The 21,558-nt window shown below is 46.0% G+C and overlaps 2 protein-coding genes across 4 annotated transcripts in view; one reads left to right on the top strand and one right to left on the bottom strand.

The window, feature by feature from the left end:
- The window catches only part of QRSL1 (glutaminyl-tRNA amidotransferase subunit QRSL1), a 175,368-nt gene extending 169,546 nt beyond the window's left edge, over nucleotides 1-5,822 (bottom strand). For both annotated transcript variants that reach the window (XM_063917063.1, XM_063917062.1), the window contains exon 1: nucleotides 5,714-5,822. In XM_063917063.1, coding sequence (XP_063773133.1) covers nucleotides 5,714-5,737 — 24 coding nt within the window. In that variant the 5' untranslated portion in view covers nucleotides 5,738-5,822. The remainder of the gene's footprint in view (nucleotides 1-5,713) is intronic.
- A 37-nt stretch (nucleotides 5,823-5,859) lies between these two features.
- RTN4IP1 (reticulon 4 interacting protein 1) overlaps nucleotides 5,860-21,558 on the top strand; it is a 60,106-nt gene continuing 44,407 nt past the window's right edge. The window contains exons 1-4 of one of the 2 annotated variants that reach the window (XM_063917064.1): nucleotides 5,860-6,524; nucleotides 9,787-9,938; nucleotides 11,180-11,248; nucleotides 16,489-16,613. In XM_063917064.1, the coding sequence (XP_063773134.1) occupies nucleotides 6,254-6,524; nucleotides 9,787-9,938; nucleotides 11,180-11,248; nucleotides 16,489-16,613 (617 nt within the window). In that variant the 5' untranslated portion in view covers nucleotides 5,860-6,253. The remainder of the gene's footprint in view (nucleotides 6,525-9,786; nucleotides 9,939-11,179; nucleotides 11,249-16,488; nucleotides 16,614-21,558) is intronic. The other variant, XM_063917065.1, reaches the window with a different exon arrangement.

Below are 21,558 nucleotides of genomic sequence, written 5' to 3'. Positions count from 1 at the left end.
TAATTAAAATCCTATTTTCTCTTACGTCCTAGAGGATGCTGGGGTCCACATTAGTACCATGGGGATGTACCAAAGCTCCCAGAACGGGAGGGAGAGAGCGCGGAGGCTCCTGCAGAACTGATTGACCAAACTTAAGGTCATCAGAGGCCAAAGTATCGAACCTATAGAATTTTGCAAACGTGTTCAACCCAGACCAAGTAGCCGCTCGGCAAAGCTGTAAAACCGAGACACCCCGGGCAGCCGCCTGGTAAAAACCCACTTTACGAGTAGAGTGGGCCTTAACAGATTTTGGACACTTCAATCCTGCCGTAGAATATGCATGCTGGATAGTAAACCTAATCCAAAGAGAGATCGTCTGTTTAGAAGCAGGACACCCCAGTTTCTTGGGATCATACAGGACAAACAGTGAGTCCGATTTTCTGTGACGAGCAGTCCTCTTCACATATATTTTAAGCGCCCTTACAACATCCAAGGACTTTGATGGAATTGAGGAGTCAGTAGCAACTGGCACCACAATAGGTTGGTTGATATGAAAAGCCGACACAACCTTCCTTCCGAACTGCTGACATGTTCGAAGCTCTGCTCTAACTTCATGGAAGATCAAGTAGGGGCTTTTACAATACAAAGCCCCCAGCTCCGACACACGTCTAGCAGAAGCTAAGGCCAACAGAGTGACAGCCTTCCACGTGAGAAACTTGACCTCAACCTCCTGTAGAGGCTCGAACCAATCCGATTGGAGGAACTGCAACACCACGTTAAGATCCCAGGGTGCTGTAGGTGGCACAAAGGGAGGCTGCATGTGCAGAACCCCTTTTAAGAAAGTCTGAACCTCAGGGAAGGAAGCCAGCTGTTTCTGGAAGAAAATGGATAAGGCCGAAATCTGGACCTTTACGGATCCCAACCTCAGGCCCATATCCACACCTGCTTGCAGGAAGAGGAGAAACCATCCCAGTTGAAACTCCACCGTAGGAAACCTCTTGGATTCACCCCAAGATATATACTTCTTCCAAATGCGATGATAATGTTTAGACATTACTCTTTTCCTAGCCTGTATCAGTGTAGGAATAACCTTGTTCGGAATGCCCTTCTGAGCGAATATCTGGTGTTCAACCTCCATGCCGTCAAACGTAGCCATGGTAAGTCTTGATAAGCAAACAGCCCCTGTTGTAGCAGGTCCTCCCGAAGAGGAAGAGGCCTCGGATCTTCCAGCAGTAGACCCAGAAGATTTGCGTACCAAGCCCTTCTTGGCCAGTCCGGAGCAATGAGGATTGCCTGAACTCTTGTTCTTCTTATGAGCTTTAGAATCCTTGGAATGAGTGGAAATGGATGAAACACGTACACCGACTGGAACACCCACGGAGTCACCAGGGCGTCTACCGCCACTGCTTGCAGGTCTCTTGACCTGGAACAATACCTCCGAAGCTTCTTGTTGAGGCGGAAGGCCATCATGTCTATTTGAGGAACCCCCCAAAGATTTGTCACCTCCGTGAACACCTCTGGATGGAGGCCCCACCCTCCTGGATGGAGATCGTGTCTGCTGAGGAAGTCCGCTTCCCAGGTGTCCACTCCCGGAATGAAAATTGCTGACAGCGCCAGCGCGTTTTTCTGCCCAGAGAATGATTCTTGTTACCTCTGACATTGCAGCTCTGCTCTTGGTTCCACTCTGTCGGTTTATGTAGGCCACCGTCGTTACATTGTCCGACTGTACTTGAATGGCTCGATCTCGCAGAAGATGTGCCGCATGGAGAAGACCGTTGTACACGGCTCTTAGTTCCAGAATGTTTATTGGAAGACTGGATTCCACACTTGACTACCTTCCTTGGAAGGTTTCCCCTTGAGTGACTGCGCCCCATTCCCGGAGACTTGCATCCGTGGTTAGAAGGATCCAGTCCTGAATCCCGAACCTGCGGCCCTCCAGAAGGTGAGGTATTTGCAACCACCAGAGGAGTGAAAACCTTGCTTTCGGCGACAGACGTATCCTCAGGTGCATATGTAGATGAGAACCCGACCACTTGTCTAGGAGATCCAGTTGGAAGGATCGAGCATGAAATCTTCCGTACTGTAGAGCCTGGTAGGAGGCAACCATCTTCCCCAGAAGGCGAATGCACTGATGAACCGAAACCCGGGCTGGCTTCAGGACATCCCGGACCATTGTTTGTATCACCAACGCTTTCTCCTCCGGTAGAAACACCCTCTGCACTTCTGTGTCGAGGATCATTCCCAGGAAAGACAATCTCCTTGTCGACTCCAAATGTGACTTTGGAAAGTTCAGGATCCAACCATGTTCCCTGAGAAGACGAGTCGTGAGAGTAATGGACTGCAACAACGTTTCCCTGGTCAATGCCTTTATCAGCAGATCGTCCAGATATGGAATTATGTTCAGTCCCTGTATGCGGAGGAGAACCATCAACTCTGCCATCACCTTGGTGAAAACCCTCGGTGCCGTGGAGAGACCGAATGGTAGTGTCTGAAACTGATAGTGACTGTCTTAACAGTGCAAATCTGAGATAAACCCGGTGTGGCGGCCAAATCGGAATGTGGAGGTACGCATCATCGATATCCAGGGATACCAGAAACTCTCCCTCCTCCAGACCTGAGATCACCTACTCTCAGAGACTCCATTTTGAACTTGAACTCCCTCAGATAAGGGTTTAACGATTTCAAGTTCAAAATCGGTCTGACCGAACCATCCGGTTTCGGTACCACAAAAAGGTTTAAATAGCAACCCATGTGTTGCATATGAGGTGGAACTGGAACAATGACAGCTGACTTTTCCAATTTTTGGATGGCTTCCTGTAGGATAGCCCTGTCTGTCAGTAGAGCTGGCAAGACTGATTTGAAGAACCGGTGAGGCGGGAGTTCTTGAAACTCCAGTCTGTACCCCTGGGACACAATATCCTGTTCCCAGGGATCCAGGCCGGACGACACCCAGACGTGGCTGAAACGTCTGAGCCTCGCTCCTACCAGTCCGTCCTCAGGATGAGCGGTCCACCGTCATGCTGAGGATTTTGAGGAACCAGAAGCAGGCTTCTGGTCCTGGGAGCCTGCAGGTGCCTGATTTTTGGATTTTGCACGCCCACCTCTAAAGAAGGTGGTAAGAGGCTTGGATTTTTTTGTCTTAGCGGTCCGAAAGGACTGCGATGCGGATGAAGAAAAGGGTATCTTCGTAGAAGGCGTAGCTGAGGAAAGAAAAGGTGACTTATCCGTGGTTGCCGTGGAAATCCACATATCCAGCGCTTCCCTAAATAGAGCCTGACCTGTGTAGAGTACGTTCTCCACACTTCTCCTGGATTCCACGTCTGCCGACCATTGGCATAGCCAGAGTCCCCTGCGAACTGAGACAGACATGGAAGATATCCTTGCATTCAGCGTACCCAGGTCCTTCATGGATTCCACCATGAATCCCGCAGAATCCTGTATGTTACGTAAAAACATTTTAATGTCACTTCTATCCATTGTATCTAAGTCCTCTAGTAACGTGCCTGACTACTTTACTATAGCTTTTGAGATCCATGCACAGGCAATAGTAGGCCTTAACGCTGGAGACAAAACATTACATTCCTGGGTACATGGAATGGATTCCTCTGGGGATGAAATGTCCTCTGCAGCATAAGACAGAGAGCATAAGACAAGTATAAGACAAGGCTATGTGAGAAAACATACACCACACTCACACAGGAAAATGTCAGACACAGTTGCCGCCACACTCCCCCCCCCCACACCACCACCAAGTACCTTCAGAGAAACACAGAGCTAGGAGTCAGCACACACACAGCGCTCAATTAGGTAGTATAACTAACCTGGCACCTGACTGTGTACCTTAATAGACTACACAGATAATACACAGCCTCCCCCTGGTACCGCACAGGATAGCTGGAGTCGTGTGGAGGGACAGCACTCCCTGTCAGCATCTCTGATGCTGTTATCTGCAGGGAGAAAATGGCACTGAATGGTGCTGGGTCCACTCTGAGGAGAAGCTCCGTCCCCTGGAAATGGCGCCTCTTCCCGCATTTTCAAAAGATTATACTGGCCTGAGGATTTTGCTAGCAGCGTTACCGAGGTCCCTGATAGCCTTGAGTGACCAGACTAGGGTATCTGCGCTGGCTCAGGGCGCCCCTCATAGCGCCGCACTGTGTACCACTGAGCTCTCCGGAGCGCAGTTAGTACTGCGCTCCTACCCTGTTGCCGCCATTCACACGGCTCCCCGCTTGTCGCGTCGCCGGTGACTCACTCGCCACCGGAATCTTCTGGCTCTGTTAGGGGGTGGCGGCATGCTGCGGGAGTGAGCGGTCGCCTCGGGCGGCTAACGATCATCACCCTCAGGAGCTCAGTGTCCTGTCAGCGGAGAAAGTGGCCATCAACCTCTCAGGGTTGGACACTACTCCCTCCCTAAGTCCCACGCTGATCAATGCTACCGCGTAGTGTGGCCACCCACCAGGGTCTGGGGAGGAAACGGGTCCTGACTGCGAAGGAGGGGGACCAGCAAAGAGCAAAGATAAGCATTGTGAGCTGCGCACATAGGCTGCACTGCCAGTTCATTGTTAAAATAAATAGTTCTCTGGACCACCGGTTTGCCCGCCATTCAACGCCTCTGCTCACTTATATTAGTAGTAGTGACGGATTAGCAAATGATGTAGGTTTATATTAGTTTATATGCGGGTCACATGTAGGTTGAGTGTATCTCTGCACTCAAGTTAGGCTGGAGAGAGTAGGGCGGTTAAGCAGGGGCCTCACTGCAGTAGGATTAGCTGAAGGGAGGAGGGCAGGTGCCTCTCTGTAGTATGATTTGTTAGAAGGAAGTGGGGACTTTACACTGTATTGTAACGGGGTGCAGGGAGAAGGCGGACCATGTAGGCAGTCCGGGCCCCTTAGCAACTGCACTCCCTGCCATTGGCGGGGCAGTGTCTGAAAAGTGGGACTGTCCGGCCAAAATCAGGATAGTTGGGGGGTTATGACTTGATAAAGGAAAGCTAGAAGCTGACTGTTTATAAAATGCAGTTCCTCCATGCAGGCGCAGATTGGGGTTTCATTATAGGGAGACGTAGGATACTGGGTCTGAATGTGTGGCTCCAAGCATTGCTCTTGCACATAAAACCATTGTTGCGTTCAACAAATAGCCCTGACACAGATAACCAATTTAGGGGGACATGTACTAAGCAGTGATAAAAGTGGAGAAGTGAGCTAGTGGAGAAGTTACCCATGGCAACCAATCAGCCGCTCTGTATACTTTTATAATATGCAAATTATAAATGTTACGTCAATGCTGATTGGTTGACTTGGGCAATTTATCCACGGTTGAGGCTAGATCCAAGTGGCCTAAGGAACCTTTTCCGTCAGGGGGAGGAGCCACAACTCAAGGGGGAGGAGCTACACCAGCGGGACAGTTGCTCTAGTATCCACGCCACCAACTATTACCTTTAGTAATTAGGTGGCGAGCGAAGCGGAGCTTCGCTCGCCACCGTGCCCGAAGCGTGGCGAGCGAACTTTTCGGGTACCTTGTTCGGCCGTAGCTCCTCCCCCTGGTGACGGGTCTCCTCCCCTAGGTACGTCAGAAGGTCCCTTCTCCCACTCCGATATAGAATCAACCATTTATCCACTGGGTCACTTCTCCACTTTTATCACTGCTTAGTTAGTACATGTCCCCCTTAGGCACGAATGAGACACGCACTCTAATACCAAAATAACTATACTGTATTTCCTTTTGTTCACTCACCTCCCTTAAGCTGGTCCCAAGCATAACTTTGCATTCACTAACCTACACTAGGACCATCACAGCACATCTACCATCCGGCGCTGACATGTGTTGGTTGGCAAATAGTTCACACCTTAAAACAAAGAGGTTTGATTGGGCGATAGACCAGTATAGTAGTCTGACATTGGACAGGGCGAAAGTGAGGCTTGGAACGCGGGTTTGTACAGAGGACAGAGAGGAGACAGGGCAGCGGGGCATGCGGAAAAGGTGATATTAGGCTGCAGAGGGGCAGAGAGCAGTAGCTGGCTGTAGAGCTGGGGAATACAGTGTTGCATGTACAGTGTGTGTGCTAAACATAACACATTCGTGCGGATGCCTCTGTGACCCCCGTTTCCTGACAGTAGTTACATGTATAGCCGCCCGTAGGATTGGTAACCTCGGTGTAGGACACGGGACATGCTCCCTATAGCTTCTGCATTTATCAGACACCGAGCACTGCACGTTTGGCAGACGCCTATATCATACAGTGTAACACAGTAACAGTACGCTGCTGCCCTGACAATGATCCCTGCGGTGTGCAGTAAGTCCCTTATACGGACTGTAGACTTGTGTAAAAGACCACTTATTGCATCAATAACTGGTAAATGCAGGGGCATTCATTCATCGTCCAAAAAAAATACGATTATGCCAGCATGGGTGATTGACAAGTATGGGAAGAATGATGTACTCCGCTTCAAAGAGCACATGCTATTTCCAGTTATCCACTATCCCAATGAAGTGATCATAAAAGTCCATGCTGCAAGTGTAAATCCTCTCGATGTAAATATGAGAAGTAAGTGGCAATGCTGCATGTCTGTCCATGTTAATATTAACATTTTTGCTTATGGCAATAATTCATATGTAGTTTTTCAAATTATTTGATTGAAAGTACTGTTTGGACATTAAGTATACATGTACAAATAATACAACTTGCTCTTATTGTCTTTACCACCACTCAGTCCCTCATCCAATTGACATTGTAACATTTCCAGGATTCGTCCCTTTCTCACCCTGGGAGCAAATACTAAAACTTTTATTCACACCCTTATCTCCCATCTTGATTATTGTAAACTTCTTCTCTCTGGCCTACCCCTCACTCACCTCATCCTTCTATAGTCCTCCCTCAAGTCCGCTACCTGCCTCTTTTTCCTCTGTTTTTTTGCTTCACTTCTCTAGTCCCCTCTGTCAGTCTCCACAGGATCCTATACTATACCAATTCAAAATCAAACTTCACTCACTTACAAAGCCTAAACCCGTCTCCCTATATCTCTGCTCACATTCCCTCTCACTTATACCCCTTTCACACCAGAAATGCAGGGGCAAAACCCGGGAATTCTGCCACGGGCTCATGCAGGGACATTCCCGGGTTGCCACCTTTCACACCAGCATTTTTTGCCGAGACATCCCGGGTCTGCACCTTTCATACTGAACCCGGGATGGCCCTGCATTTTCTGAAAATGGGCGTCTCAGAAAAGACACAAGACCAGGAAGTGCCCTGAATAGCCAATATGCATCGGTATAGGCAACCCGGGAAGGTGGGACATGTCCCTGCACCATTCACACTGTCCAGGGATCATCCCGGGACCAACCCTGGTCGATTGCAGGGTTGAAATGCAGGGACAGAAAACCCGGGTTTTTGTCCCTGTACCCTTTCACACCAAGAAATTTCCCGGGTTGATGCGCGTTCATGTGTTTTAACCCGGGAAATTTATGGCTGTGTGAAAGGGGTATTAGGGATGGCCATTGGTGGGTTACCTATTGATGGATAAACTCAATGGTGTAAAACCATCTGTAAGGGAACCATCAATGGTTTTACCCACCAATGGGCACCCCTGCATTATTGTTACATAAGCTGCGGGCCGATCAGAGCCCGTAGGTGGGGCTTTGTTGGTGTTGTGGCAGAGCTAAGATTGTGTCCTGACACTTGGATATATATTTAAAAAAAATAAAAAAGTCGCTCTGAACCATCAATGGCGATTAACCATCTGGTTCTCCCCCATGGATGGTAAAAGTATTCAACATTGGCAGGGGTGTTTTAAAAGGATGGGGCCCGTGTGCAGACTCCAGGTGGGTCCCCTCCTCTCCACGGCACGGTAGGCTCCGGCATTTTATTGCCACGGTTGCAGCCACCAACGCAGGATTCCTGAAAGATAAGTATTAAAACATGGGTGCGGTGTGGGGCCCCCATGGACCCAGGGTTTCATGTGCACCCCACACATTGCAGCCAGTATAGAAACGCAAATGACTTTTCGGCATAGACCATCGATGATTTTAAAACATCGATGGTCATACCTACTCTCACTCCACTCTACCAGTGAACAGGTCTTCATCATGGATTCATCATCCCTCGCTGCTCCCATGATCACACAGGTCTTCCCAGTCATCCTGAAAACACACCTTTTTACCGAAAGGCCGGATTAAGGGTGACATTGACTTGGGTATGACAATAATCAAAGGCCTTTTAAGAGAAATAGAGGAGGTGGGACCAGTTTTGTGTAGGCAGGGCTGGTGCCATGTGACCATGTACACCCCCAACACTATCAGCGTCAATGTCTATCTAAATACGTAAAAGTAGAAAAATGCTTAGTTTTGTAAGGAAAACAAAAAACAATTTTATTTATAATTTATGTGTGGGCAGCTGATCATCCTCATGCTGTTATGATAATGGGTCTATTTTTATGTGGAGGCCTAGGATTGTTCCATCCGCCCCATTGTTATTCTGACCCTGAGTCTACCACACCTCCTAAATCTCCGCTCTGTTCCCTATGCCTTCTCTGTGTTACCCTATTTCTTTTTCAATGTAAGATCTTGCGAGCTGGGCATTCTTTACTCATCTTTTGTTAAGTTATTATGCTTCTTGCTGGTTGTAATTATGTATCCATGTCATTTGTTTCTTGCCTGCTCTACTTTATGGCGTATGCTATTTGCTTATGTACACCACTACAGAACTGGGAGGCGGTTGATAGACAGTCATTAGGGTGACACTATATGGTCGACAGTCAAAAGTCCGACATGTAGGACTTTTGACTGTCGAACTAATGACAGTCTACCTTTTAACTGTCTAACTTGTGTACCAAACCTTACAGAACTCTGGTGGCACTTCAGAAATACAAGATTATATCAATACTAATAATAGTACAGCACTGTGAAAAATATATCTTTAACATTTAAATCCTACATTTTGGGAGCGTTGGATCACACTTATCTCTCCGACTGCATCCACACCATTATTAATGTCTTTATTTCTTCATTTTTATAGATGATCTTACTGTACCATTACTTGGATATTTTAACCAATAACTCAATCTTTGGCTCTATAGTGTAAAGGCCCATACACACTGGGCAATTTTGAGCTGAAAGCAGGTCACTTTTGCTGTGTTGAGCTGCTTTCAGCTCAAAACCGCCCAGTGTGTATGTCCCGGCGATCAGCGCTGATGCGCTCCCCCGCTTCATCACCGGCGGCCGCCGTTCATCTGCTGGTGTCGCCAGCAGATGAACGACGGGGTAGATAGCTTTTCATAGCTTCCTGCTATGGAAAGCCGTTCACCCCCTGCTAACATCGCTGGGCAGGGGGGAAAATAACTCAGTGTGTATACACTGAGCGACTTTCAGCCCAGCGATGTCAGCGATCATCGCTGTGCAAAAACGCCCAGTGTGTATACACCTTAATTCTATAGGGCCGATTCAAATGTTGCACGTGCCCCTTGCTGGCCGTCTATAGTAATGTGCATGTATTGGAGCTATTCAATTGTTGCTCCGATCAGACCCCCACTAGATGCGTTGGGCACCATCTAGTGGTGGCCGCAATAAAAACAACTGAATTCCCCTTACTGAGTTTAATATGTTACTTGCTTTTTGTACTGTATGAATTGTCACACTGATAATGTTGTTTTGTGTTCTATATTGTTGAAGAATATTTCACATTATTATTGAACAATTTAGCGATGTTCATTTGCATTGACTGTACATGTTGTCATTTCAAGGTAAAAGAAACACCTTTGTATTCAGGAACTCTGCGTTGCTTTTTAATTATGACCTATTATGTCACCTTCTAGATGGTTATGGAGCAGCTAGTTTGAATATGAGTCGTGATCCTCTCCACCTAAATATGACTGGCAGGGAGTTTCCTATTATTCTGGGCCGAGATGTCTCAGGAACTGTTATGGAATGTGGGCTTACCGTGCAATATTTTAAGCCTGGAGATCAGGCAAGTATTGGAAAAACAAAACTAGCATACAGTATGTAAATAGATAAAACACTGTTTTGCTTTCAGTGAGGTTTAGTCTCTGTGATACAGTTGTGGGTACCTTTACTTCTTTTAATTTGGAGGGCTGGGCAGTTCTTTTTTTAACTGCTACTTAAACAGTATATTATCACAATACTGCCATTAAGGTAGAAAATGAACTCTATACTGAAAAATATATTTACAGTGATTCTAAGCAACGTCAAGTTACAGATACTATATTTAAACCTAACCTGCTCAGTACATTTTTTTTTAATTGTATTAATTGAAGGAGTCTATTTAGCCTCCTTCTTAATACTATTCCCAGCAGTGAGGTAGTATCGGGGTATTTATCATTCTTTTCATATAAGGACAACAGCTGTTATAATCCGCTGTACTGGGGAATGATAGAGCCAACGATCTATCACCAATGATCGCAGCAGAAAATGATTACACTGCCTGGTTCTATCTCAAGCAGTGTTCCTTCGCATGCATACAAAAAAAAAAGAATCGGAAATGGAGGGTTCGCTCTCAGATAGCCTTTTCCATAGGGAAGAGCCATCTCAAGATGCAGTTGGATATTAAAGGTTTGTTGAATTGGAGAAGACTGCAGTTCCCATCTAAAATCATGGGGACAGAGGTACTCTGTGGTACATGGGTTTAATGCATAAGATAACAAGATACCTGCAATAACTCCTGTGGTAAATAGCTTCGCTACTGAAATACTGTGTTAGATATTCATGAGGAAACAGTAATTCCCGTGGAAATATAAGGAAATAAGTTATATAAATAGGTCTCCAGTCTCACCACATTTTTCCCCATGAACACATCAACACTTTTATGTTCCTCATGCACCCCATTGGTTTTATTCAGCGTATGTTCAATGCAATTATATTCTAGTCAAATATAAACAGTGGGTGTTCATGCTCTGTTGAAAAACAGTTAAGTACATTTACATGGTGTCCAATGATTTTTTTTGGGGGGGATGTATGAAAGACACATTATTTTGTTATAGTCAGTCTTACGCTGGAAGTGGTGTTTACGAGTTATTGTACATTGTAATTAGATTGGTTGGTATGGTATTTCATAGCATTATTCTGCGAGTGGCTATATACACAAATTCAGGAATATATCATTGATAAGTAATATATAATGATCATGTCTATGCAGATGCTTATGTGTAGACCTACTTTATCTGTGTGTTACATATGTTCTGCTATTGACAGGTGTGGGCAGCAGTTCCTCCATGGAAGCAAGGCACATTTGCAGAGTTTGTCGTTGCAAGTGCTAATGAGGTAAATATCTATAAATTGCAAATTTTAAAATATATATAACACTGTTTGTGCTTTATTCTGTACAATGGCATGAAACAGAAGGTAAGGATGGGCCTGCTTAATTTAGTTTAAAATCAAGTAGGTGTAGAGCAGACATTCTGGAGAATACAAAGTGGGATAAGCTATTTGAGGAGGATGTTGGAGGTTGAGGAGAGTCTAATTGTCAGATACAGAGATCCACACAAGGTTAGCTGTTTTGATGACTGCAAGTGATAAGGTTATGATAGGGGAAGGTTACTGGAAGAGTGCAGGAGGTGTCATATGTGTTGTAGGGAAGGCTTAAGGTGTGTACACACGGTGAGATTTATCCTTGCGGTTTTGACTATAAAGTCAGAATCAAAAGGAAAGCTAGTGCAAATTGCACTGTTAGGCAGCTTGCGATACCGATGCGCACTCCCGCAGGGTCAGTATCGCAAGGAAAGATAGACTGTGCAGGCAAGTAAATCTTGACTATATTGTGTACTATCTAGTACAAAGTATCGTCAAAATCAGAGGTACAGATATTCAAAATCTGTGCTTCTGGGGGAGTTCAAGTGTGATCGCATAGTCACAATCGGGCATAGCAAGGATCTCACCGTGTTTATGCACCTTTAGAACTTTTTTTTTTATTTATTCTAAAGCATTGTTTCTTAACTCCAGATTCCACCTGTCTGTGGAAACAGGTGGAATCTTTACTGACCCAATTAAAGTCACCTTTCCATGATCTTAAAATAAAAGCTGTTGGGGATGCATGATGACGAGTAAAAAATTACTGTTAAACTTTTTTATTTTTTTATTGTTAAACCAGTCAAGGGATTTACAAAGAGGAACAACAGATAAGGCAGGACGGGAAGTAGAAAGAGGTCTGGCAGCAGCATTCATGATTGATAGCAGGTGACGTAGGCTTGTTTTTGACATACCATAAGGAAAGTGTTGGCAGTAGTGAGGGCAGGAAATTCTGAGGGTGTGCATCAAGATTAGTAACAACTGTGTGAGAAAAGTAATGTTTTGGAGATGTTCAGCAGGTGGAAGTGGCATGCTTCGGAGATTACCTGAATCTGAGGCAGAGGTTCTCAAACTCGGTCCTCGGGGGCACACACAGTGCATGTTTTGCAGGTCTCCTCACAGAATCGCAAGTGAAATAATTAGCTCCACCTGTGGACCTTTTAAAATGTGTCAGTGAGTAATTAATACACCTGTGCACCTGCTGGGTTACCTGCAAAACATGCACTGTGTGGGCTCCCGAGGACCGAGTTTGAGAACCTCTGATCTGAGGAATAAAGGAGATTGTTGAGTCGGTGATGACACTGACACAGAAATATGTAGAACAAGAATACTTTTACCTGACATTTGGACAGAGATTGGGAAGATGATGGGGGCATATAATCCATGCACTTTCTCCTATGCTTAAATTGCATTTGAGGCATCCATGAGCAGATGAGTAAAAGATAGTTTGACATTTTGGCTAATAGAGTATATTATACAGTATCATCCAAAGGGTACTTTGTGTACAGGTGATACTGGAGCCCATATGTGGTTATTTGTTTACCAAGAGAGCAGTGGAGCACATTGCTGAAGAATACATAAAAGACTGTTCATCTTGATTAACAAAATAAAGAAATATTGACTGCAGATTAAGAACAGTGGTCTGTTTTACCTATATTCATATCTGCTTTAAGAGCTCACCAGTCTTGCTTTCTTGCTCTAATTATTATTTTATTTGGAATTTTTAAGGATTTCAGTCTCCCACTACCCTTTCAGTTGAAAGGCCTCTAAACACTAAGAGGTGTATTTATTAAGCCTTGAATGGAGATGAGGTTGACGGAGATGAAGTACCAACCAATCTGCTCCCAGCTGCCATGCCACAGTCTGTGTTTGAATAATGACAGATAGGTGCCAATTGGCTGGTACTTTAGCTCCGCTGACTTTGGGGTATATGCAATTGCGGTCGAATTGCCGCAAAAGTCGAAAAACGGGGCATTTTCGACAAAAAAAAACCTGTCAAATTGGATTCGACAATGCAATACAGTACCCTGGAGGAGTGGTGACCCCTTAAATCAAGGGGTCCCCCCCCCTCCAGCCACCCAAGGGCCAGGGGTGAAGCCCGAGGCTGTCCCCCCCCCCCCCCCCCCCCCCCCCATTCCAAAGGCGGCGGATGGGAGGCTGATAGCCAAGTCTCTCCTGGCTGTGCGCGTCTGAGCTGTCAGGGCCGCACTCGAGATACAATGGAGCGCATAGGTGCTCTATTATATTCAATGGTGGGAACTTTGTGGTCAGCGGTTGACCGCGAGTAACCTCGAGGTCAACCGCTGACCGCAAAGTTCCCACCATTGAATATAATGGAGCGCCTATGCGCCGCCTGACAGCTCAGACGCGCACAGCCAATCAGAGTGCCACGACGTGGCGCTCCCTGATTGGCTCAAGGGACCCTCTTTAACAGCAGTTACGGGGGGTCCCGGCAGTCGGGGAAAGGGGTCCCATGTGTAAACATGGGACCCCTTTCAGTGCGTGGTCCGTGTTTCGCGTTTTTTTATTTTGCCAAGTACGTGGATTACAAACTCTGAAGAGGACCGATCTACACAGGATTGTTGTGAGTATAATTTTATTTACAGGTACCCCGTGGATTCTACGTGGACAAGGGGACCGAGCCTCGTGTCAACATAGGTAAGTATGTGTGTATGTCGGTGTGCATGTGTGTAATAAAGTTATACTGTCACGGTGTGTGTGTACTGTTTTTATTTGGGTATTTCTTTTGTAGTAGAACTACAGGTACCAGCGGGCCCCCCCCCCCCCCCCCCCCCCCGCGCGCGCGCATGCTGGTACTTGTGGTTCTCCAAGTACCAGCTTGCGGGGGAGGCTTGCTGGGATTTGTAGTTCTGCTACAAAAAAACAATATTCATTTTTTTTTATTTTATTTTTTTGTGAGACTTGGCTATCCGCCTCCCATCCGCCGGCCTTGGATGGAGGGGACAGCCTCGGGCTTCACCCCTGGCCCTTGGGTGGCTAGAGGGGGGGACCCCTTGATTTAAGGGGTCCCCACTCGTCCAGGGTACCCTGGCCAGGGGTGACTAGTTGGGGATTTAAGGCTACGGCCGCAGGGTCCGGTATAAAAGTGTCCCCCGGCTGTGGCATTATCTTTCTAGCTAGTGGAGCCCAGTGCTGGTGTTAAAAATACGGGGGACCCCTACGTGTTTTGTCCCCCGTATTTTTGGCACCAGGACCGGACGCAGAGCCCTGTGCTGGTTGTTAAAATACGGGGGATCCCCCTGTCATTTTTTTTTCCGTATTTTTACAACCAGGACCGGCTCAAAGAGCCCGAGGCTGTTTATGCTTAGGAGGGGGGACCCGACGCAATTTTTTTCAGGGTTTTTTGAACACTTTTGTGCCGTCCATGAAGTTGAATCCAGGTCGCACACTATCGTCAATTGGTCCGTTTTTCGAAAGCGGGACTGTCGAATCCGTTTTTTATTGAATATGTCGAATTTGGGTCCCGGCGACCGGGATTCGACTGTCAAATTGTGTCGAATCCAAAACGGTCGAATTCCTGCCGGAATTCGACCGCAATTGCATATACAGGTTGAGTATCCCATATCCAAATATTCCGAAATACGGAATATTCCGAAATACGGACTTTTTTGAGTGAGAGTGAGATAGTGAAACATTTGTTTTTGATGGCTCAATGTACACAAACTTTGTTTAATACACAAAGTTATTAAAAATATTGTATTAAATGACCTTCAGGCTGTGTGTATAAGGTGTATATGAAACATAAATGAATTGTGTGAATGTACACACACTTTGTTTAATACACAAAGTTATAAAAAATATTGGCTAAAATGACCTTCAGGCTGTGTGTATAAGGTGTATATGTAACATAAATGCATTCTGTGCTTAGATTTAGGTCCCATCACCATGATATCTCATTATAGTATGCAATTATTCCAAAATACGGAAAAATCCGATATCCAAAATACCTCTGGTCCCAAGCATTTTGGATAAGGGATACTCAACCTGTACCCCTTTATCTCCATCCAAGGTCCCTAAAGAGAAAATGTTCAAATATGAAAAAAAGAAGGTTTACATTACCACCTACTGCTATGTGCAATTGTTTCCCAGGGTTCTCCGTTCTTCTCATAACCCCAGAAGAGAACCAGAGGGTCCGTCAAACGCCACAAACCCAACAACTGATATTTCAAAGTGCCATTTATTTTTAGGACTGTGGGCCTTATTCAGGTTTGTTAGCAAACCAAAAAAAGTTAGCAATTGGGCAAAACCATGTTGCACTGCAGGTGGGGCGGGTGTAACATGTGCAGAGAGAGTTAGATTTGGGTGGGGTGTGTTCAAGCTGAAATCTGAATTGAAGTGTAAAAATAAAGCAGCCAGTATTTACCCTGCACAGAAACAATATAACCCACCCAAATCTAAATCTCTGCACGTTATATCTGCCCCACCTGTATTGCAACATAGTTTCGCCCACTTGCTTACGTCTTTAGTTTGCTAACAAACCTGAATAACCCCCTGTATCCTAATGGGATGTGGTACAGGCCAACAACCGTTAAGAATAAAATGTAGTTTTATTGTGTCATTATGGACCCTAGTTTTGCTCCAGTTTATAAATCAACTAATACTCAAAGTATATTTCATTAAAATAATCTTGCCAAGCTGTCACTCTCCTTCCTTCCAAAGTGCTGCAAGTGATTGAGCTGAGCAAAGTTGATGTTTAAATGTATACACTCCAGTACATTTAGAACGAAGATGGTCTAAAGGCGCTGTACTGAATAGTGATGACACAAAGGTGTATATCGGCAGCCGCCCGGGAACCAGGATTGCCAGCCTCTTAAAGCACAGTAAAAAATAATATCCAGGTAGTGCTTAATAATACCTATAGACAACAATAAATGTAAAAATATATGTTCTATAATACAGATAGTACAAATAGGTTTGTACTGTTTGTATTATTTTATTAAACAACATATATTTTACATTTATTGTTGTCTGTGTATTATTAAGTGCTACCTGGGTATTATTTATACTCCAGTACATTTATATTATTTGTAACGAATACAAATACAAAGCCTTTGAAATATGTGAAATAGTGACTTTACTTTTTTTTTTTTTTAAGTAGTACTTTGTGAATGACGACTATTCTCCCTGTCCTCAACCTTCCGTGTATGGCTCTCTGTTCTTGTATTGTAAATTTGCTGTGTTTGATTAATGTTTAGATCTCGATGAAGCCGAAGTCACTTAGCCATACAGAAGCAGCATCTTTGCCCTATGTTGCTCTCACAGCATGGGCTGCTCTCGTTAACAGCTGTGGTTTGAAAAAGGAAACATGTCCAGGAAAACGGTTAATATTCTTTACTTCTTATACATTGAGCATGCAGATTTCTATTGTTTTGTGGTACTGCATGTAAGACTCATTCACCTAGTTTACATATGGCATAGTCCTTCTGCTCCACGGGAGGTTTCTGTCCTCCCTGAACTCGCCTTCGTTTCACAACTAAGTCAGAGTACCATTACAATTTCATATTCTTTCTTATTAGAAAATAAAAATAATTGTGTTTTCATTATTTATAAAGGCTATCATTGGTACAGATTAAAAACTAAAGTGTCCCCAAACAAATAACATATGTTTGTTATCAGAATATCCGTGCAGTCACATCTATATTAATGTGATTCACATACATTTACAAAATAAAATCATTGGGATCGATTCAAGTCAGCACAGATTGAATAGCGCCAATAATTAGCTCCCGATGCTATTCAATTTAGTGTGATGTGACGCCTAGCTCAGGGACGTGCAGTCAGGGGAGGCAGGGGAGGCAGTGCCTCCCCTGTCATTCATAATTCAAATAATACTACTAAGAAGATACTTATGACACAAATTCTGTGCCATAAGTATCTGACTTTGCCTTGAAATTACTTTAAAAAAAAAAAAATTCCCCTGGAAAACTGTTTTAAATGTGTTATGGAGGCACCGCTCTCGGTGCCTCCCACTGTCAGTGTTAAGGGGATGGAAGTGGGGGGCGGGGCCAAGGGTTGGGCAAGGAAAGCCTGTTAAAAAAAGCAGCAAAAGCGGCACCTAACAGAGGTGCCGCTTTGGAAGGGGCGTGCTTTCAGCTCATATGAAAGCACGCCCCTCGCTCTCACATGCAGATGCGATTGGCCAGTGGTGGATCATATCCCCCCCCCCCCCCTTATCTTACTGGACGCTGTATGCTGCGGCCGCTGCCCCCCCCCCCCCTCCTCCCCTTTCAGCTGCTGTGTGGCTGAGAATGCAGACATGTCACACAGTCTGACATGTCTGCTGCAGAACAGCCATCAGCAGCAGCAGTGCCCGATGCCTGCTCCCCCCTACCCTATCTGCATGGCTGCTCCCTCCCCCCGAGACCTGCCACCAATCTAGTGCAACAATATGTCCCTGCTTCCTCCCCTCCTGAGGCCCCGCCCCCTGATGCCGAAGACCACGCCCCCTTCCTGTTCTAGTGTGGCTGTATGGAAGATGTGATTCCTCCCCAGCCAGCTCCGTGAAGCAGGTAATATACAGAGACTGCAGCCTCCCACAATGAGAGGTAAGTATCTGTGGGGGGATGTTTTTAATTTTTTTTTTATACTGCATATGGAGTTGGGGTATATATTAATATTATCTAGGGGTTTTGTATTAGTGTTATCTTAAGGGGAGTGGGCTGGTAAATAATATTGGGTGGCGTAATGTGATGTTCGGCTCATACTGCGTGGCGTAATGTGATGTTCGGCTCATACTGCGTGGGGTAATGTGATGTTCGGCTCATACTGCGTGGGGTAATGTGATGTTCGGCTCATACTGCGTGGGGTAATGTGATGTTCGGCTCATACTGCGTGGGGTAATGTGATGTTCGGCTCATACTGCGTGGCGTAATGTGATGTTCGGCTCATACTGCGTGGTGTAATGTGATGTTCAGCTCATACTGCGTGGCGTAATGTGATGTTCGGTTCATACTGCGTGGGGTAATGTGATGTTCGGCTCATACTGCGTGGGGTAATGTGATGTTCGGCTTATACTGCGTGGCGTGATGTGATCGGCTCATACTGTGTGGCGTAATGTGATGTTCGGCTCATACTGCGTGGGGTAATGTGATGTTCGGCTCATACTGCGTGGTGTAATGTGATGTTCGCCTCATACTGCGTGGCGTAATGTGATGTTCGGCTCATACTGCGTGGGGTAATGTGATGTTCGCCTCATACTGCGTAGCGTAATGTGATGTTCGCCTCATACTGCATGGTGTAATGTGATGTTCGCCTCATACTGCGTGGTGTAATGTGATGTTCGGCTCATACTGCGTGGCGTAATGTGACGTTCGGCTCATACTGCGTGGCGTAATGTGATGTTCGGCTCATACTGTGTGGTGTAATGTGATCGGCTCATACTGTGTGGTGTAATGTGATGTTCGGCTCATACTGCGTGGTGTAATGTGATCGGCTCATACTGTGTGGTGTAATGTGATGTTCGGCTCATACTGTGTGGGGTAATGTGATGGTCGGCTCATACTGCGTGGCGTAATGTGATCGGCTCATACTGTGTGGTGTAATGTGATGTTCGGCTCATACTGCGTGGTGTAATGTGATGTTCAGCTCATACTGTGTGGGGTAATGTGATGGTCGGCTCATACTGCGTGGCGTAATGTGATGTTCGGCTCATACTGCGTGGGGTAATGTGATGTTCGGTTCATACTGTGTGGGGTAATGTGAATTTGGCTCATACTGTGTGGGGTAATGTGAGGGTTTTTTTTTTACACACACACACACACACACACACACACACACACACACACACACACACACACACACACACACGTGTGTATTTAGCAAGGAGGGAGTCCGTGTGCCATCTCTATCTGGGCCCCCTTGGCTCACGCAGGGACAGTGGCGGTAGCAGGCATGGTAGATGCTAGAACCAAGTGGGCTAAAGGACCTCTGACGTCAGGGGGAGGAGCTAGGCTGGTGGGATAGTTCTTTCACTATCCACGCCATCTTTCACTATCCATGCCACCAACTTTAGTAACCTCCGCTTGCCACCGTGCCCGAAACGTGGTGAGCATACATTTCGGGTACCATGTTCTGGCCTTGCTCTTCCCCATGGTGACGTCAGAGGTCTTTTCTTCAACTTGGTTTTAGCCATAACCTAGCGCGCATTGGCTCGACAGCTGTAGGGATCATCGGTAGACATTACAGCTGCAGTGCCTCACCAGCCACTGACCTCACCGCACGCCACTGGCCTAGCTAGAGTATATTTTATCCAACAAAAGTGCTGGTGCGATACTGATTTCTGCCCTTAGCGCTGCGGATGCAGCTGGGCACTTTAGTCTGAGAATGCTGGTTCTCTCGACAAAACACCCTGTTTAGTCCGCGAGAACCGGCCTCTTCCAACATGACAGTGCGCTGAATTGAATAGCATTGGGAGCTAATTCCCAGCACTATTTAATCCACACTGAATTGAATCGAGCCCATTGTTTGTTTCACCCTTTGTATTTCTACCATTTGCTAACCAGCCATCACTCTCGGGTAGCTTAGGGTATTGCTGCAAGCTCCGTACGCGCACTAAGTGCCTGTAATTGCACAGTCACTAGACATCTTTGATCACATGGCATCTGCATGTCACTGTTGATGAAGTGTGAAGAAAACACATTGGTTGTTTTGCCAATATGTCTCCTTTGCCTTTTGCAGTAACTATGTTTTTTTTAATGCTCAAGCCTATGTGTGCATAATTTTATTTTCTGCAGGTAGTCAGATATCCTCCCACACTCCAAAGATTTATATGTATATATCCTTGTGGATATATAGGGCCGGATGTAATGCAGTGCGAGACAGCCAGAGCTCTGAGATTCCGGACGAACTTGTACTTTTATTTTTTAAAGCAGCAATCTTTTACAAGACAAAACCTTCCTGGTTTTGCCTTGTAAATGATTGGCGTTTTAAAAAAAACCTCTGGCTGTCTCACACTGCATTACATCCGGACCTTATATTTTGTGTGTAAAATAAATATATATATATATATATATATATATATATATATATATATGTATGTGTGTGTGTGTGTGTATATATTTCTCTGACGTCCTAGTGGAAGCTGGGGACTCCGTAAGGACCATGGGGAATAGACGGGCTCCGCAGGAGACTGGGCACTCTAAAGAAAGATTTAGTACTATCTGGTGTGCACTGGCTCCTCCCTCTATGCCCTCCTCCAGACCTCAGTTAGAATCTGTGCCCGGCCAGAGCTGGGTGCTTTTAGTGAGCTCTCCTGAGCTTGCTAATTAGAAAGTATTTTAGTTAGGTTTTTATTTTCAGAGAGCTTCTGCTGGCAACAGACTCTCTGCTACGTGGGACCGAGGGGAGAGAAGCAAACCTACTAACTGCGGCTAGGTTGCGCTTCTTAGGCTACTGGACACCATTAGCTCCAGAGGGATCGAACACAGGACCTGACCTTGTCATCCGTTCCCGGAGCCGCGCCGCCGTCCCCCTCGCAGAGCCAGAAGTCAGAAGCCGGCAGAAGCAAGAAGACATCGAAATCGGCGGCAGAAGACTCCTGTCTTCACATGAGGTAGCGCACAGCACTGCAGCTGTGCGCCATTGCGCCCACACTACCCACACACTCCGGTCACTGTAGGGTGCAGGGCGCAGGGGGGGGTGCCCTGAGCAGCAATTAGGATACCTCTTGGCAAAAAGACACATATATACAGCTGGGCACTGTATATATGTACGAGCCCCCGCCATTTTATTTACACAGACCCGGGACAGAAGCCCGCCGCTGAGGGGGCGGGGCCTTCTTCCTCAGCACTAACCAGCGCCATTTTCTCTTCATAACTCCGCGGAGAGGAAGCTCCCCAGACTCTCCCCTGCAGTATCAAGGTAGAAAAAGGGTAAAAAGAGAGGGGGGGCACATAAATTTAGGCGCAAATTATCATAAACAGCAGCTACTGGGTAAACACTAAGTTACGGTGTAATCCCTGGGTTATATAGCGCTGGGGTGTGTGCTGGCATACTCTCTCTCTGTCTCCCCAAAAGGCCTTGTGGGGTCCTGTCCTCAATTAGAGCATTTCCTGTGTGTTTGGTGTGTCGGTACGTTTGTGTCGACATGTTTGACGAGGACGGTTACGTGGAGGCAGAACAAGTGCAAGTGACTGTGGTGTCGCCACCGACGGTGCCGACACCTGATCGGATGGATATGTGGAAGGTGTTAAATGATAACGTAAGCTCCTTGCATAAAAGGTTGGATAATCAGTCAGGGTCTCAACCCGTGTCTGATTCTACAGCTC

This window comes from Pseudophryne corroboree, chromosome 4 (assembly GCF_028390025.1).
Source record: "Pseudophryne corroboree isolate aPseCor3 chromosome 4, aPseCor3.hap2, whole genome shotgun sequence".
NCBI lineage: Eukaryota > Metazoa > Chordata > Amphibia > Anura > Myobatrachidae > Pseudophryne > Pseudophryne corroboree.
The sequence above is the reverse complement of the archived record's forward strand: the minus strand, read 5'-3'. Positions and strand labels throughout refer to the sequence as shown.